This window comes from Spermophilus citellus, assembly GCF_964194105.1.
Source record: "Spermophilus citellus genome assembly, chromosome: 5".
Classification (NCBI taxonomy): domain Eukaryota; kingdom Metazoa; phylum Chordata; class Mammalia; order Rodentia; family Sciuridae; genus Spermophilus; species Spermophilus citellus.
In genome coordinates this window covers 49,987,381-50,003,303 of record NC_138186.1, presented here as the reverse complement: position 1 = coordinate 50,003,303, position 15,923 = coordinate 49,987,381, and the positions used below count along the sequence as shown (strand labels likewise).

At 53.7% G+C, this 15,923-nt stretch overlaps 3 protein-coding genes across 5 annotated transcripts; all 3 read right to left on the bottom strand.

Annotated features, from left to right (window-relative positions):
* Nucleotides 1-4,063: 4,063 nt before the first annotated feature.
* RING1 (ring finger protein 1) lies at nt 4,064-7,714 on the bottom strand. Its single transcript, XM_081294479.1, has 7 exons — nt 7,554-7,714; nt 7,309-7,441; nt 6,381-6,541; nt 6,058-6,273; nt 5,025-5,414; nt 4,570-4,843; nt 4,064-4,310 (listed from the first exon to the last, which is right to left on the bottom strand). The coding sequence occupies exons 2-7, from the start codon at nt 7,384-7,386 to the stop codon at nt 4,209-4,211; spliced, it is 1,221 nt and encodes a 406-aa protein (XP_081150605.1). The 5' UTR covers nt 7,387-7,441; nt 7,554-7,714; the 3' UTR covers nt 4,064-4,208.
* Nucleotides 7,715-9,366: 1,652 nt separating this feature from the next.
* HSD17B8 (hydroxysteroid 17-beta dehydrogenase 8) lies at nt 9,367-11,556 on the bottom strand. Of its 3 annotated transcripts, XM_081294882.1 has the most exons (9): nt 11,460-11,555; nt 11,062-11,279; nt 10,833-10,949; nt 10,635-10,727; nt 10,447-10,532; nt 10,256-10,340; nt 10,001-10,043; nt 9,746-9,820; nt 9,367-9,560 (listed from the first exon to the last, which is right to left on the bottom strand). In XM_081294882.1, the coding sequence occupies exons 1-9, from the start codon at nt 11,536-11,538 to the stop codon at nt 9,544-9,546; spliced, it is 813 nt and encodes a 270-aa protein (XP_081151008.1). In that variant the 5' UTR covers nt 11,539-11,555; the 3' UTR covers nt 9,367-9,543. The 3 variants fall into 3 exon arrangements, with proteins under 3 accessions (XP_081151008.1, XP_081151006.1, XP_081151007.1); XM_081294880.1 differs by lacking the exon at nt 10,001-10,043 and having other exon boundaries at nt 11,460-11,556; XM_081294881.1 differs by lacking the exon at nt 9,367-9,560 and having other exon boundaries at nt 9,595-9,820.
* A 168-nt stretch (nt 11,557-11,724) lies between these two features.
* SLC39A7 (solute carrier family 39 member 7) lies at nt 11,725-15,857 on the bottom strand. Its single transcript, XM_081294879.1, has 8 exons — nt 15,732-15,857; nt 15,022-15,427; nt 14,766-14,934; nt 14,552-14,605; nt 14,265-14,417; nt 13,978-14,118; nt 13,572-13,768; nt 11,725-12,609 (listed from the first exon to the last, which is right to left on the bottom strand). Exons 2-8 carry the CDS (start codon nt 15,421-15,423, stop codon nt 12,337-12,339), a joined length of 1,389 nt encoding a protein of 462 aa, XP_081151005.1. The 5' UTR covers nt 15,424-15,427; nt 15,732-15,857; the 3' UTR covers nt 11,725-12,336.
* Between the last annotated feature and the right edge of the window lie 66 nt (nt 15,858-15,923).

The following is a 15,923-nucleotide window of genomic DNA, read 5'->3' as shown; positions in this document are numbered from 1 at the left end:
CACCTCACAGGTAGGACATGTGTAGGGCTGCTCACCTGTGTGTCCAGTGACATGCTGCAACAGGATGGAGCTCAGGGGAGCAGCCCATGCCACCCTGGTTGCAGTGACAGGGGGACTCTGACAGGGTGGGAGCAGGTGTGTGCTGTGGCAGGAGCTATGGCCATACTCTCTGCAGGAGTAGGGCCTGCCACAAGTGTGGGAGTATAGGGATAGAGTCAGGGAGCTCCTTGGGTGAAGCACTTCCCACATTGGGGCCAGGAAAGGGCCTCTCACCCAGGCTGTGCTGGGAGGGATGGGAGGAGGAGGCTCCACTTTCCAAGCAGGAAGTAGGCTTTGTATGGGGCAGGGGGACCCTATTAGGTAAGGTGTGAAGGGTCAGAGTGACAGCTGAGAAGGATGCTAGAGTAGGGAGCTGGGGGTCTTCCCTGCCCTCTCCTCCTCCTTTTTGTTCCTGGCCTGAGGTGACAGCAGCACTGGGAAGGGGGAAGCAGAGGAGACAGAGGTGGGAGATAAGAAGCTAAGTTTCCCCAATTAAAGGAGTAACTGGGGGTCCTGGGACACAGTGGTGCATGCCTGTAATCCCAGCAGCTTGGGAGGCTGAGGTAGGAAGATGGTGAGTTCAAAGCAATTTAGTGAGGCCCTAAGAAACTCAGTGAGACTCTGTCTCAAAATAAAATGTAAGAAAGGGCTGGAGATGTGGCTCAGTGGTTGAGTGCCCCTGGGTTCAATCCCCAGTATGAAAAAAAAAAAAAAAGAAAGAAAGAAAAAGTAACTGGGGTGTGTTGGTGACCCCTCCCTTCTTCCCAAGCTATACTGCTATACTGTGGGGTTGAAGGAAGAAGCTGGAGCATGACTTTTCCTGTGAACAGTTTACAAAGGAGCTAAAAAGACTGCCAGGCAAGGACAGGACTGAATAAGGCCTTCCATGGGCAGGGGTTCAGACACAGGACCCACTGCATAGGACCTGGTTTGGGGTCTGAGAAGCCTGAGAGAGTAAAATGGATGTGGGCTTAAGGGAGAGAGAAGTTCCCCACCATTTTCCCGCCCTAGGCAGGAAAGGAAGTCTTCTCTTCCCCTCCACAGCCCAGTGCCATCTCTTGATCACATACCACCCATAGCTATGCCCCTGCTCTGGAGAGAAAGGAGCTCAGCTGGGGGTGTAGCCTGGATTCAAGCCTCAGCACTGTGTGTGTGTGTGTGTGTGTGTGTGTGTGTGAAGGAGCCAACCTTTCACTGAGCACACTCTGCAGTGGTTCTCAGCCTGTTGTGCACATCAGAATCACAGGGGGCTTGTTAAAGCAAAACTGCTGCCCTCATTTCCAGAGATGCTTTTCTCTCTCTCTCTCTCTCTCTCTCTCTCTCTCTCTCTCTCTCTCAGTACTGGGAATTGAACACAGGGGCATTTTACTACTGAGCTACATACCCAGTGTTTTTAGACTTTCTTTTCTTCTCTTTCTTTCTTTCTTTCTTTCTTTCCTTTCTTTCTTTCATCTTAATAAATTTCCCAGGTGGTCTCAACCTTGCAGTCCTCCTGCCTTAGCCTGCCAGGTTGCTGGGATTATACCAGTGCACTCAGCTACTTCCAGAGTTCTCATGCAGCTGATTTGGGCCCAAGTGTTTGCATTTCTAACAAGTTCCCAGGTGCCCATGAAGCTTCTGGTCAGTCAACCACACAGGAAGGACTGGTCTGTCAGGTATGTCATTCTACTTGTATTATCTCACTAAATCCTTACAGCAACCTGTTAGTCTGCCCTATTTTGTGGGTGAGAACACTGAAGTAAGATTTAGTGGCTTGTGCAAGATGGAGTGGAGATTTGAACCCAGGATGGTCTGACAATAGAGTTCACCTTTCTCTTTACCCTGCACCTTCATTGTTAGCTTTTCTCCTAGTATGTCTTATTCCTCAACAAAATAGCAAAGTTCCCTTTTGTATACTTTGTATCTTTCACCTTGCCTACCTCAGTAATGCAGAACAGACTGGGAAGGACTGAAGGATTTGGGAAGGAAATATCCCAGAAGAGCCAAGGGTGGGACAGACTTGGAGTCGCCCATTACCCAGAGAAACGTTCTAGTAGGTCTCCCACATGATGTCATCTAAATACATAGCCATATTTGCAAAGTTCACAGTCACACGGGGGCAGGAGAGGGTGGGAAAGCATCCTAGCAGAGGAAACATGAGACATGGTGAGAAGAGAATGAGCCAACAATGGTGACTGGGGAGCTGAGATAGAGGGACCAAGAAGGTGACGGACTGTTCTACAGTGAAACAAGAGCGAGACAACAGATACAGCGGAGGAGGCTGCGGGGGAGGGGGGGGACCGGTTAGGGAAAAAAGAGGAGTGGGGGGGGGGGGGGGAGACACTTCCACTCCCAGAAAACCCTGCAACCAGGGTAAAAGCCCGGTTAGTTTGGATTCCCACCTTGGTATCTCACCAGGCTGCTTCCCACCTTGGAGCTTCTCTACCTTGGAGCTCGGAACAAGGCCCACCTGCGTATGACAACATGCCACACCCTGGACACTTGGGTCGGAGAGAAGGGGATTTCATGTCGCGGGTTCCAGAGAGGCGGTGTGGAGGGGCTGCTACTAAGTGGCAGTGGGTGTTGTCCACTGGGCCGCACTGGGGCTCTAGATCTGCGGTACTTGCTGGGAGCTGAAGGGTGCCCACCTGCGTCCGTCCACCTTATTCGAAAGTGCCAAGGACAAGGGGGAACAAATGAGAACTCCCAATGGAGAAGCAGGGTGCCCTCCGGTCAGAGCGTGGCGGGGCGTGGGGCTGGGTGGCCCAGTGGGCTTTCTCTGCACAGCTGGACGCTTTGCCAGCGACACAATACTGAGTGGGGAAACTGGGGGCAGACCGAGGCGAGGGCGCCTGGAGCACTGTAAACAGGAAGCGAGGGGCAAAGGGGCTGGGTGGAGGGTGTGGTAGTGCCTCCTGCAGAGGGAAAGACTCTTCCCCGGCCCGCGCTGACCTGGACTGCGCCATTTCCCCAGCCCCGGGTTTGGACTTGTCCCATCCCGCCCGCAGAAATCGAGGCCTGGAGGCTGCTGAGGCTTTTTTCGATGTCCTCACCGCTCTGCAACTTTGCCATTTCAGCCCCTGCCCGGACAAGTACTGAACTACAACTCCCGGGCGCCCCTCCCGCCGCAGCCCCGCCGCCTGGCACAGGCTGTGCGCTCCTAGGAACTGTGGTCTGCAGTCCTGCCCACCCTGCCTCGGGAGGCAGCCCAACTCCCAGGTGGCAGGGATATCCACTATGGGTTTTTTCTTCTTTATTTTTGTACTGGGAATCGAACTCAGGGGTGCTCTATCATGAGCCACATCCCAGTCCTTATTATTTTTCGAGTCAGGGTGTTCCCAAGTTGCTTAGGGCACTGCTAAATTGCTGAGGCTGGCCTCAAGCTTCTGATCCTCCTGCCTCAGCCTTCGCAGTCCCTGGGATTACTGGTGTGCACCACCATACCACGGAGTTTTCTTTTCACGGTCCTCCCATCTCCCTCCCTCTTTTTCTTCCCAGCTAAGGAAACCAGCTGGTGAGAACCAATATCACCCTCCTGTCCTGTGGGCACCTATAAATATGCTTTACTCTAGAGTCACCATCCTGCTTTCCCTTTGGCATGGAAACTGGGTTTCCACCTGGGTGATTCAGGTTTTAGGGAGCAAGTTTGGAATCTGACTTCACACCTCCCCACTCTTCATTGTCTCTTTTCCAGACTCACAGATGGTTCCTTCCTATTTTTATGTACATATTTTCTAATTTGGAGTTCAGAAAAAAGGGACTTAAACTCTGGAGAACCATTAGACATCTCCAAGGCTGATTCTCCATGATCTCTAGGCTTCCCTCCCCAGTCTTCTTCCTTGTATACCCCTGATAAACACACACACAACTGCAGGTTTCAAAGAGGAAAAAAGCAAATTTGTTGTTGGTAGGTGAGTGTGAAGGGGGAGGCCTCTTCACCTTCCCTATCATCTGGGAGAGATGGGAGGCTGGGGGCAATAGAAAAGGCAGTAAGTGGGGGCGCACGCCCCACTCTGTACAATATAGAAGAATCTGATATAGATACTTTGTATAAAAGCCACTTGTCCTCATTTGTGTCCTTTTGCTGGCTGGCTGGGCTGGGGGACAATGGGAGATGAAGAAGCTGGGGTGGTAGGCCAGGACACAGAGACAGCCCATAGTCCCCATTTTCTGGCTGTCCCCTTGCGGGGTCACTTTGGATCCTTAGTGGGGGCATAGCAGAGCTCTAGTGGTCGGGACACCTTCCAGAACTTCTCATTCACCAGCTCCAGGGTCAGTGAGCCATTCAGCGTCTATGGAGGGGGTGAGAGACAGGGAGGAGAGAACAAAGTTGGGGAAGATGGCAAAGGAAATGAACGAGAGAAAAAAGCAACCAAGGGAGGAAGAAGAAAGCAGAAGCAAAGCAGGAGCACGTGGAGCAATGGGAGAGGACAGGGAGGGAGATGAAGGAGCAGGGGTGAGAAGAGGGGTCAGGCTCATGGCTGTGTGAAGGGGAGGGTTCTTCACCTTCCCTCCCGCGCCCTCTACACCAGTGCTGTCAGAGGCTCTCACCGTGAATGCTCCACCTCCAGGTGCGATGTAGATGGTGTACTGCTTTTCACTGACACCCTCCAGGCTGGGCAAAGCAGGCTCCTCAGGACCATCACCTCCTCCGGTACCCCCACCTTCCCCACCACCCCCATCAGGTCCCCCAGTGTCAGAGGCACCCCCTCCAGGCCCTCCTGGCTCGCCCGCCTCTTGCTGCTGCCTCCGCTCAAGGGCAATGCGCAGGGCCAAGTACTTGGAGAGATGGTCCACTGTGGCATTCCCAGTTGTCTTCACATACCTGGGGTGGGAGAGAGGGCAGGTTCAGGGCTTGGGAGGCGGCAAATGGGGATGGGAAGGAGGGGACTTTCCCAAAGGGTCTCTGGGTTTGGGTTGCTTCAGGGATTGGGTGACCCTGCTTCTGAATGGAACTCTGTGAGCTTTGATTACACAGTGGTCTGGGGAAAGCCAGGGCTCCTCACCTAGTCTGGCAGTATTCTCCCTTCTCCACGAGCAGGGGGTGGGGCCGGAACACGAGCTCAATTTCTCCACCTGGCTCCGGGGGACTGGGGGCCCCAGGAGGGCTTGGGGGGCCCAGGGTTCCCCCTCCCAGCGTGCCTCCCCTGTCACCAGAGTCTTCTGAACCAGCACCTCCACCCACCCCCCCAGTACCCCCTCCCCCTGTCCCTACACTGCTGCCCCCTGCGCCCCCTCCACGGGGTCGCTTGGGAGCAGGGCCTGGGGCAGAGTCAGGGGCTGAATCTGAGCTCACATCTTCTCCATCCCCCTCTCCCTCCCCAGGCTCTCCTTCCCCCCCACTCATCGTTGTGGTCTGATCTGACCCAGGCATCGGTCGCCTCACACGCTGGGCCCTGTAGAAGCAAGTGGTTAAGATTAGAAAGCACCAAGGATAAGGGGCTTAGACTTTAAACTTCAGAGAATTAAGAGATCATGGAAATCCTAATGATGTACCTGATATTTATTAACACTAACAATATGCCAAGCGCCCTGAGTATTTAATCTCCATTTTATGGCTGAGGAAACAAGCTTAGAAATGTTAAGCAACTTGAGATCACTGGTCCTCACCCTCAAAATGTGGTCAAAGGACCAGCTGCACAGGCATCACCAGTGAGCTTGCAGAATGCAGATCCGATCACCTGAATCGGAGTTTGCATTTTTAACAAGACCCAAAGGTAATATGGATACATATTACAGAGAAGGAGGCGTAGGAGGTGATTTACTCCCCAGCATGAACTCAGCTTATGCTTGAAATCAATCTACTGTTCTAACTTCTAAAAAGTTACAGGATGAGCTATTTTCTTTCTAAGGATAGCACTGCCTGTTGTTTACTAAGGCTGTAATTTACATCCATGATTTCCAGGCCCAACAGTAAGGCTGTGGTCAGCTCTTAGGATACTGAGACTTAGATGCTAGCAGATAGCAAAGATAGTCCAAGGACTTTAACCATGGGACCCACTCTACCACCCTGTTGTGGCCCTTCTCCTGACTCCTCACCTGTGCATGGCCTGCATGCGCAGCCCCTCCTCAATGCTGGAGCTCAGCGCCTGCTGGTTGTGCAGGCGGCTGAGGCGGATGAGCACTCGGTCTTGATGGGCCTCATATTCCTCCCGGCTGGGATAGATCTTAGAGATCAGGGCGTCAAAGTTGGGGTCTGGTCGTAGGGATCGCTTGGATACCAGCTTTTTTCTGCAGGTAGGACACTCCTTGTTCCTGGGACAGGAGAAAAGAAGCCTGAAGTCTAGGCTGAACTAGGACCAGAGAGAGGACACCAACTCGAGGCCCCTTCACCCAATCTCAAAACAAGTCCCTCCTGTTACCCGCTCCGCAGGGCTGTGACAATGCAGTCAGAGCAGAACCGATGGAGGCACTCCTTGGTTGTCATTGTATTCTTTAGCATGTCCAGGCAGATGGGGCACATGAGTTCTGAATGCAGTGATCGAGGGGAAACTGCAATCTCTGTGCCATCCATGATGGCTTCCTGGAAACATCAGTGAATGAAGGGTGATGGTGGGTTACCAGGAAAGGGATTTTCAAAACAAGCAATCATAAGAAAGGAATGTTGAGAAATACAGTGAGATGGCAGGATCTGGTTATCATGTTGGCTACCTGAGGAAGATTGGATTCTGAGATGGAGAAGGACTACTAATTTGGAGAGAATGGATAACGGAAAGGATTAGGGTCCATAAACTAAGAGGAGTTTTGGAATAGGATAATCTGAGGTTTGGGGGTGAGGGTGGGGGTGGGGCCATAGATCTGTGGTTTGAAGAAGACTCAGTCAACAGTTTTTTTTTTTTTTACAATGTGGTTCTGGTACTATCTACATCAGAATTCCCTAGGGTGCCTGTTATAAATGCAGATTCTGAGGGTCCACTGCACTATTGAAACAGAATGTGGGTGGCAGGGACCTGTGAAGTTCCATTTTAAATAAACTTCCAAGGTGAGTCCTGTATACACTGATCTGACACTGAACTGGGGAACAGAGAAGGTAATTTTGGTGTCTGTTTATCATCTTTCAAATGTAGATAGTAATATTTGCTCTAACTCTCTGACAGGGCTGTTTTGAGGATTAAATTAAATGTAAAAGTGCTTTAAAAAGGTGATTTTCAAAGGTAGGTCCAGGGAGTCTGTGAAATCAGGCAGGGTCAGCAGAATAGGGGGGAAAATGGAAAACAAGCTGTGTGACGGGTCTGTTTATCAGGGATTTGAGGGGAAGGGGTAAACCAGGACGGGAAGAGTCCCTGTCACCTGCGGGGTCCGGTGCAGCTCATACAGACTCAGTTCCCACGTTTTGCTGGCATTCTGGGCATTCGCCGGCGTCGTCATGGTGACCGGGCACAGACCCCCCACCAGGGCTCCGCGGCCGAGAAGGCGAGGAAGGCTAGGGAGGGGGGAAGGGGAGGCGGTGTTAGGGGGGCCGACCCTCGCGCAGACCCCGCCCCTCTAGCGACTCCCCTCTGATCCCCCGCCCCCGCGCCGGCGCTGCCCCTCACCCGACTCCACAGTCCGCGCTCCAGCCGCCGCCGCGCCTCTCCCTAGGCCCTGACTCCGGGGCCGAGTTCGCTCGTCCGCAGTCGCTGCTCAGACAGCAGCTCCCGCCGCCGCCGCCGCCATGGCCCGGGCGCTTGGGCCCTACGTCACTTCCGCCTATCCCTCCACTCCACCCCCCCGCTGGCAGACGTCACCCGCCACTCGCGGCGCGGGTGGGACGCGACGTGGACGCCGGGGTTCCCCCGCCCACGAGACGCGCCCGCCCCGCGCGAGGAGCAGGCGTCCCGGGAGTCCCGCGCCACGTGGGGACCTCTGTCTCCTCCCCTGGCCCAGCACGGTTGCGCGGCCAACCTTAGCCACTGTTTCCTACCCGGGTTTCCCCACCCGGGGCCTCTGCTCGGGAGGGCGGGGCCTGGGATCGCTGGGACCCCAGGAAGGACAGAGGGCTCGGGAAGGGGGCCACCTCCCCCACTCCGCATCCCCTTGTGGCCCTGGGGATCTCTCCCTCCCCCTGCATACAACTTCTTCGTAACCCACAGCCTGGGATCCTGGGGGGGGGGGCGGCGAGAAGGTGCAAAAGAGGCTCTGTCGCCTTAGCCAAGTCCTGTGAATGCAACTAGGTTCCAAAGTACTCGGGATTCCCCTAAACCCTGGGGATTTGCTCCACCCTCCGCTTTGCCTCTCCCTAGACCCTCCGACCCGCTCTCCCCCTCGAGGTTTGGGGGCAGCGGCTCAGGACGTCCAGACTCAACTCTCGGCCGGAGCTATAGACTCGAGAATTGCGTTTGGACAATCAAGAGCCGCGGCCCGGGGCGGGGGAGGGAGGCGCACGGGAGGAACGGGGGAATGGAGACACCACGCGGAAGCAGGGACACACACACACACACAAGATGGGCCCCCATTGGGGAGGGGGTGTGCGCGTGTGGGTGGGGGACACAAGGGACGGAATGTCTGGAGTGGGAAGTGGGCAGAAGCCTTTTCCAGGACTCTAAAAGAAGGGAACCGAGAGGAGAGGCAAGAGGAAAGAGCAGAGCGATCCCCATTGAGGGCAGGGAATGAGAAGGATATGGGGGGAAAAAAGACCGTGACGGGTTTTTCCCCCCCCCGCCAGTCTATGCAGGGGTTCCCGGACTTGGGCAGAGGCTGCCAGGGGGTGGCCTGTCTCTGGGACAAGTCAGCAGTGGGTTCCCTCGACCCCCCACCCCAGTTGCCCCCTACTTCCCTGTCCTCTCCTTCAGTCCGTGGCCAGTCCTTATGTGGGCGCCAGAGTCGATTAGCGCGGACCCCCTCCCCTTCCTCCTCCTTCTCTTCCCAACCCCCTCCCTTCTGCTCTCCTCCAGCCCCTTTCATCGGCTGGTCCATTCCCCTAATCCTGGCCCCCTCCCCTAATCCCCCCCATCCGACCCCAAGCCGGCTGCAGCTATTGTAAGGTGGAGAGAAAGGGGAGGGGGGACTGAGAGAAAGGAGAGGGGTGGGGGAGGGCCACCTGTTCCAAGACCCCCTTCCAAGGCCAGACTGGACACCAGGATGGGGCCAAGAACAAATCACCCTTGGGGACCATAAGGACTCAGGGAGTTGGGGTGGGGGGAGGGGACTGGCACTGCAGAACCAGCCAAAGGGGGTAGGGCAGAAACCCCTCCCTCCAAAAAGACCCAGAGTGTCACGCATACACAGTGACATACACTCTTTCCTCTCACACCCGGCGGCGGGGGTTGCCCTGGGAGACCAGGCAGTGAAAGGGAACAATCCTTCGGGAAAGGGAAGAGGGGGAGGTGGGGAAGGGTCTGAGGGCTTGGACACAAGAAGAACCGGAGGTGGCAGGGAAGAGGATTTGGAATTTATTAGGGTCACAAGCACCCCTGCCTCCCGTATTCAGCATTCCTGGGCCATACACTGCCACCCCTTTTGTAGCCTGGGAACTTTGAGTCCTCATCAGCAGGAGACCCGGCAGAGTGGTGGGGGAGTGAGAAGAGTCCAGGGTCCTTGAGGCAGTTACATGAAAAGACCTCCTGGGAGGGGCAAAAACATTTGGACAGATGCATGGGTGGAGAGATAAATGGGCTGGGGGTACCCATTTCTGTTCTTGGCCTTGGAAGCCTCTGCCCTTCCCACAGTAGCTCCAGGCTTCCCTCATTTTCTCATATGGTTTGAGTTCCACTTCTGTGCCCTCTCTTTCCCCATGCTGGCATCATACCAGTGACTTCCACTGAGGCCCCTGTGATGTATCCACTGTCTTCAGATGCCAAGAATGCAACCACATCTGCCACATCTATAGGAATGGTGGGGAAAGGGCACAATCCCATTCACTTCCATAGATTCAAAGTAGCCATGATCTCTGGCACCCCCTCACCCCCACCCCAACTACAAATCCTGGTGAGACCCTCCCCAAAATACAAATCTTGGGTTTTTTTTTTTTATTCAGGTTCCCTCCTCTCCACTCAGTGCTCACCCTCAGGGTTCCCCCAGTGTCCCATTGGGATCATTCCGGTCACCTGGAAGGAAACACTCATATATGGGTGGTGAAAGTTTCTTTTATGGATTTGTTTTGAAGGCTGAGTCCATGATTTTTTTCTTTTGTCTCCATCCCTCATACATTTTTTGAATACTTACTGTTTGCCAGGCACTGTGCCCAGCATTCTCTCTCTCTGAAACCCAGAGACGTTGGGTCTCTGACTGATTGTGTCCTCCACTGACGGCCTCCTACCTTATCCTTCACTTTCTGTGGCATTTTCTCTGTCATGGGTGTTGCAATGAACCCTGGGAGGACAGAGTTACAGCGGATCCCATGTCTGTGGAAGGGAGAGTGGCTGCTGAACTCTAGACCGATTACTGACCCTTCCCTCACGGCACTACATGCCTCAGTGAAGTCCCCTGCACCCGAGGTGGCTGACCAACCGTCCAAGCTCGCGGGCTGCAGTCTGGGTGAGCCCAATCACTCCAGCCTTGGATGCAGCATAGTTTATCTGCCCGATGTTCCCCACCTACAGGTGAGTCAGAGATCTAAGGTGAGTAAGGAATCTCAAGGAGGGGCCCTTCTCTCTGTGCCCACTTGGCTGGCTGACCTTGTCCCAACCCAACCTGACCTTTCCAACGATGCTACTGATATTGATAATGGAGCCGTGACAACCACTGGACACCAAGGCTTGAGCTGCAGCCTGAGTAACTAGGAAAATGCCCTGGCAGAAGAGGGTAGTAAGGTGAGATCAGCTGGGGTGACAGTCCTCCTCCAATTCCCTCTCCTGGCTTGGGGGATCAGAGGTCACAGGTTCAGAGGTCACCACCTTGAGGTTGACGTCTATGACTTGGTCCCAGTCATCCTCAGACATGTGGAGCAGAAACTCATCCCGAGTGATGCCCGCACAAGACACAACGACAGATGGCGGGCGAGAAAAGCTGGCCTACAGGAGGGGGGAGGTTACACATCAAAACACCACAAAGACCCAGGGGCAGTGGGGACAATGTTAGAGCTTTAACTGTGTGCGTGCAAGGGCAAGGCTGCCTGGAGTTCACCTGCACTTTTTCCAGCAGGCGCCTGGTGGCCCTGGCCTCAGACACATCAGCCTGGAAGGCAGCGTGGTTCCCGCCCGGCGCCCCTTCCTCACTCCTCGACCCGTCTAGCAGCCGCACCGTCTCCTGAGCTGCTGTCCCGTCCACGTCGCAGGCGGCTACGGTAGCCCCCTCTCTGGCCAGGCGCGCACTAACCGCCCGGCCGATGCCGCTACCCGCACCTGAGATGGGAAAAAGTATGCGGAGAAGGGAAGGAGAGAGGAGAGGCCGGGCCAGAAGTCACAGGGCGCAAAGTTAGTAAAATTCAAACAAGGTGCCAAAGGTCACTGGGGCCGTGGGGCTTGAGAGTGCTCCCCTTAACATAACTCGGGCACCCCAACCCGCCCTAAGACCCTTTGAACCTGTGACCAAGGCCAGCGCAGAACCGAGCCGCAGCTGAGACGCCATGGCGGGCGGCGGGTGGGCGGGCACCCAAGCCATGAGCCAATCCAAGCACAGTGGGGGCGTGGCAAGGCCCCATCGAAGCCCCACCAGCCACAGGCCATCTGTGGCCAGGAGCGCGGGCCGACCTCCCACCGTGGGGGCGTGTCCAGACGACACCGAAAGGGGGCCTGGGGAGTGGGGGAGACAAGGGGCCCCATTCCCCCCAAAAAGACAAAGACTGCATGTGGGGCGGAAGATCCAAGGTCTTTATTTCCGGTCACCACCCCTCCCCCTCGATTCAAACACAATGATATAAAATGAATAGAAACCAAACAAAAATTAGGCTATGAGATTACCAACTAATCTTCTCCCACCCCCTAATCCTCTGATCACTCCCAAATCAGAACACACGATTGATGTTTACCCCCAACTCCTCCTGTCACCCCCTCAGTCCGGGATTCAGGTCTTCCCTGAAGCCTCCACCAACAGATGAGAAGGACCTTGGAGAAATGTTTGGCAGCTTGGTCCTCAGAGAACAAGTAGGTAGGGTACACCAGGTAGGCTGCCATCCTTTTTCTTGCAGCTTTCTTCATGGCCCCATTTTTCCCTCCAAAATCTACAATATAGCTAGGCAGTGCCCAACATTTTGGTCCCTCTGGCCTCTTATTCTCACCTCTATGACCTCTGTAAGACTACCAAAACTTGAAGGTCCTAATACCAAAGTCACTGTTTTTTCTGGGCTACAAGTCCTTCCTCTGGCAGACGTCCATGGCCAGGGCCCCTAGCTACCATAGACCCCTGACTTGGAGTTAGGGGTAGACGTTTGGGGCAGGGGTGGGGGTGGTTTATCCCACCTCACTCGAGGTGGGCAATCAGCACCATCATGACAACTCCTGCCAGCAGCCCCAGCACCTCCAGGAGTGACTGTAATGGTGACGCCTCCCTCAACAGCTCTGGCAACACAGACACTGTTGCTACGTATATAAAACCACCTGCAGTGAATGGCAGAACCCAGCCAGGACCTGCACCACCTGCAACTTCACTGCCCACTACTCCTCCTTCAGTGAGAAGGGCACAGGCTGTGCCTGCCAGTGCTCCTACTGCTGTCAGTAGCTGTAGACGCATCGCCTGGTGGGCAGAAAAGAGAAAAAGGTACTCATCAATAGCTAAAGACTATCAACGATCGATTTATTTATCTATCTATTTATTTATGGTGCTGGGGAGAACCAGGGCCTGTGCATGTGAGGCAAGCACTCTACCAACTGAGCTATATCCCCAGCCCCAAGACTATCAGTGATTTGGATGTGGTTAGTGAAGAATAGGTGTGTAGGTGTTGGGTGCATGTCTTCAGAAACTAAAAAGCCGGGTTTAAAAAGATGGGAAGGTTGTTCCAGACTACATATTTTCTGAAGAAAAAAAAAATCTATCTATCTATCTATATTGCAGTCTTGGAGATTGAACCAGGGGCACTCTACCACTGAGCTACATCCGTACCCAGCCCTTTTTATTTTGAGACAGGGTCTTGCTAAGTTGCCAAGGCTGGCCTTGAACTTTTTTTTCTTGGTACCGTGGATTGAACCCAGGGTCACTTGACAACTGAACCACATCCCCAGTCCTTTTTATGTTTTACTTAAGAGACAGGGTCTCACTAAGTTGCTTAGGGCCTTGCTGAGTAGCTGAGGCTGGCTTTGAACTTGTCATCTTCCTGCCTCAGTCTCGTGAGCCTCTGGGATTATAGGCATGCACCAGCATGCTGCCCTTGGCCTCGAACTTTTGATCCTCTTGCCTCAGCCTCCCAAATTGATGGGATTATAGTATGACATTGCACTTGATAGAAAAATTTGAGCATAGATCCTTCCCATGGACCTTGTAGTCCAGTGTATAACATTACCCATAAAATAATCAGATGACTTATAGACTGCAATTCAAGAAATACTGAATTAAAGGACAAAGAAAACAAAACTTCTTCATCCTCATTTCTAGATTTGTTGTCCATGTTTAGAACTAATGAGAGGCAGTCCTGGGTTTGGAGTGAGTGAGCAGGAGCAAAGGGTTTGAAGTAATTATGCTTGGTGGGCATCATTACTAACCTGCTTTTTGCTGCAGCCAGACTGGACCAAGATGGCAAAGTCCCCGACCTCATGGGGCACTTCATGAAGTAGGACAGTCATTGTGGTCAGTATTCCCAGCCCTCGGCCCCCTCGAAAGGAAGCACCAATAGCTAGACCATCTGTGAAGTTGTGTGCCAAATCAGCAGCCAGATTCAGGTACCCAGATACACGCAGGTCTTGTATAGCACAGAGAAAGAAAATGATCAGAGGCATCCATCACCCCCAGTTCCAGTCCTCGTCAGCCATTCTCATATCTCCTCTCAGAGATCATATCACACATAATCCCTCAGTGTTTCCCAGACACATAGCAATATCCACAACATATATTCTGTGTGATTCACAATGGTGCCCCTTGCCCAAGCTTATCATCAACCCTGGCCCTTACCTGAGCCTGTTTTTTCTTCTTCAGGGTTCTGAGGTCTTACTGGCCCATCTTTGGGCCCGATGCTCCCTCGTCTCCTCTTCCGCAACCCTCTTGCTTCCTTTTCTTCTTCCTCTGAGCTGGACTTCTCCTTTGAAGGATGCTCTGAGGGAACAAAGGAGTTGGTCAGATTGAGAGCAGACATCTTCTGACACATCCTCAAAAGGAAGTCTGTTCCACCTGACAGCCACAGGATGAAGGGATTTTGAGGCACACAAGGTGGTTTTCAGCAGAGTGGTTTCTGGGCTCACCCTGTCTTCCGTGACTTCCATGTGTGGGACTATGTCCATGCCCATGACTGTGTCCATGTCCTCCTTTTACATGTCTCACAAATTTCTCCACCACAAGGAAGGCGACAATTCCACTGAGAACCCACAGCCCCACAGACAGAATGGGGCCCTGGCCTGGGAATGGAGGCATTGAGAGGTTATGGGAGATGTGGATTACAGGCTCCTCCTCAAGTGCAGGAGGTGAAGAATAGGAAGACACAGATTTTTCCCAGCATCCCAACAGCTGTACCCATATATCTCTTCCTCACCACTGTGGGAGTGTCCATGTCCAGGCTGTGCCAGAGTGTTGTGAGAATGAGGCTCTGCAGGAAGAAAGAAAAAAATATAGATGAGGAAAACATGTCCTAAAGGAGGTGTATGTGATAAATATTAGAATGTCAGGAATCACAAAGGAGAAAGAACCCTTTTTTCCCTAAAGAATAAGATAGTAGTTTATACTTTGAGGCAGGATTAGATACTTACCCAGGGCATGAGGGATAAGATGCAGGAAGGCATCTCCCAGGAGCCCTCCAGAAGCAAAACTGAGCAAAATCTGGAGCAGAGAGCGGTGTCTGGGGGAGTTTGACTCCACTGGGATAAGGAAGAGGACAAAAAATGGAGCTGCAGAGATCAGTACCGTGGCTCCCAGTGCCTAGTGAGGAGAGTCAGGGGTCAAGTTTTGTGAAGTTTCCAACAATCCAGAAATAGTCCCTCTCTACCCCATCCCCTGGGAACTCACATAAGCCCAGAGTGTGACAGTGTCCAGGTTGTGCTTGATGCTTGGAGCTCCAGACTCCCCATAGCCTCCATGATGTTCACGGTCATGTCCATGTCCTTTGTGATACAGGCTCTCTTGGGAGTGGCCATGGCTGTGGCCATGGTGCAGATCCTCATGTGAATGTCCGTGATGATGACCATGGGTATGCCCATGCCAGATGCTCTCGTGAGTGTGGCCATGGCCATGAGCATGGCTGTGCCCATGGTGGAAATCCTCATGTGAGTGCCTGTGGCTATGGAAGTCCTCTTGCATGTCCTCGTGCGGGTCACCATGACCCCCGTGTCCGGCAACCAGCAGCCCCAAAGACGCCCAGGTCAGCAGTCCTACGGCCACCCAGTGGGGGGCCCGCAGGCCCCTGGCCATCACGCTGACCAGAGGGACAGAGACAATGACTCTACTTGACCCTCAATTCTACACGGGGTCTGCTTTACTCAGCTTGCGCCCTCGGACCACATCCACGGGACGCTCCCCCATTTCATTCAGTCCCCTCCCACATTGTTCCTAAGACTCGTTCTCTTTATCCCGAACCCCTTCCTGGATGTAGGCCCCCCCCAAGACACCACTCTAGCCTTTAATCAAGACACTTTACAGGCTCTCTGGTCCCTCGTCTCTATGACACACTAGATGGGAAAAGGCCTGAAAAGGACAGAAGGGAAGCAGGGAATTCTCACCGGCTCCGGGATCCTCTCCGTTCCCGTTTTGCTCGGACGTGGCAGTCACGCCTCTAGCTCCCGCGAGAACAGGAAATTCCGTTCTACCTTCACCCTAATACCTTTACCAATATGGCGGCACTCTAGTAGCAGAGAGGCCATTCTACAGTGGCGCGCATGCGCGGAAGTGGAGGTTATTTAAGGGGAGGGTGG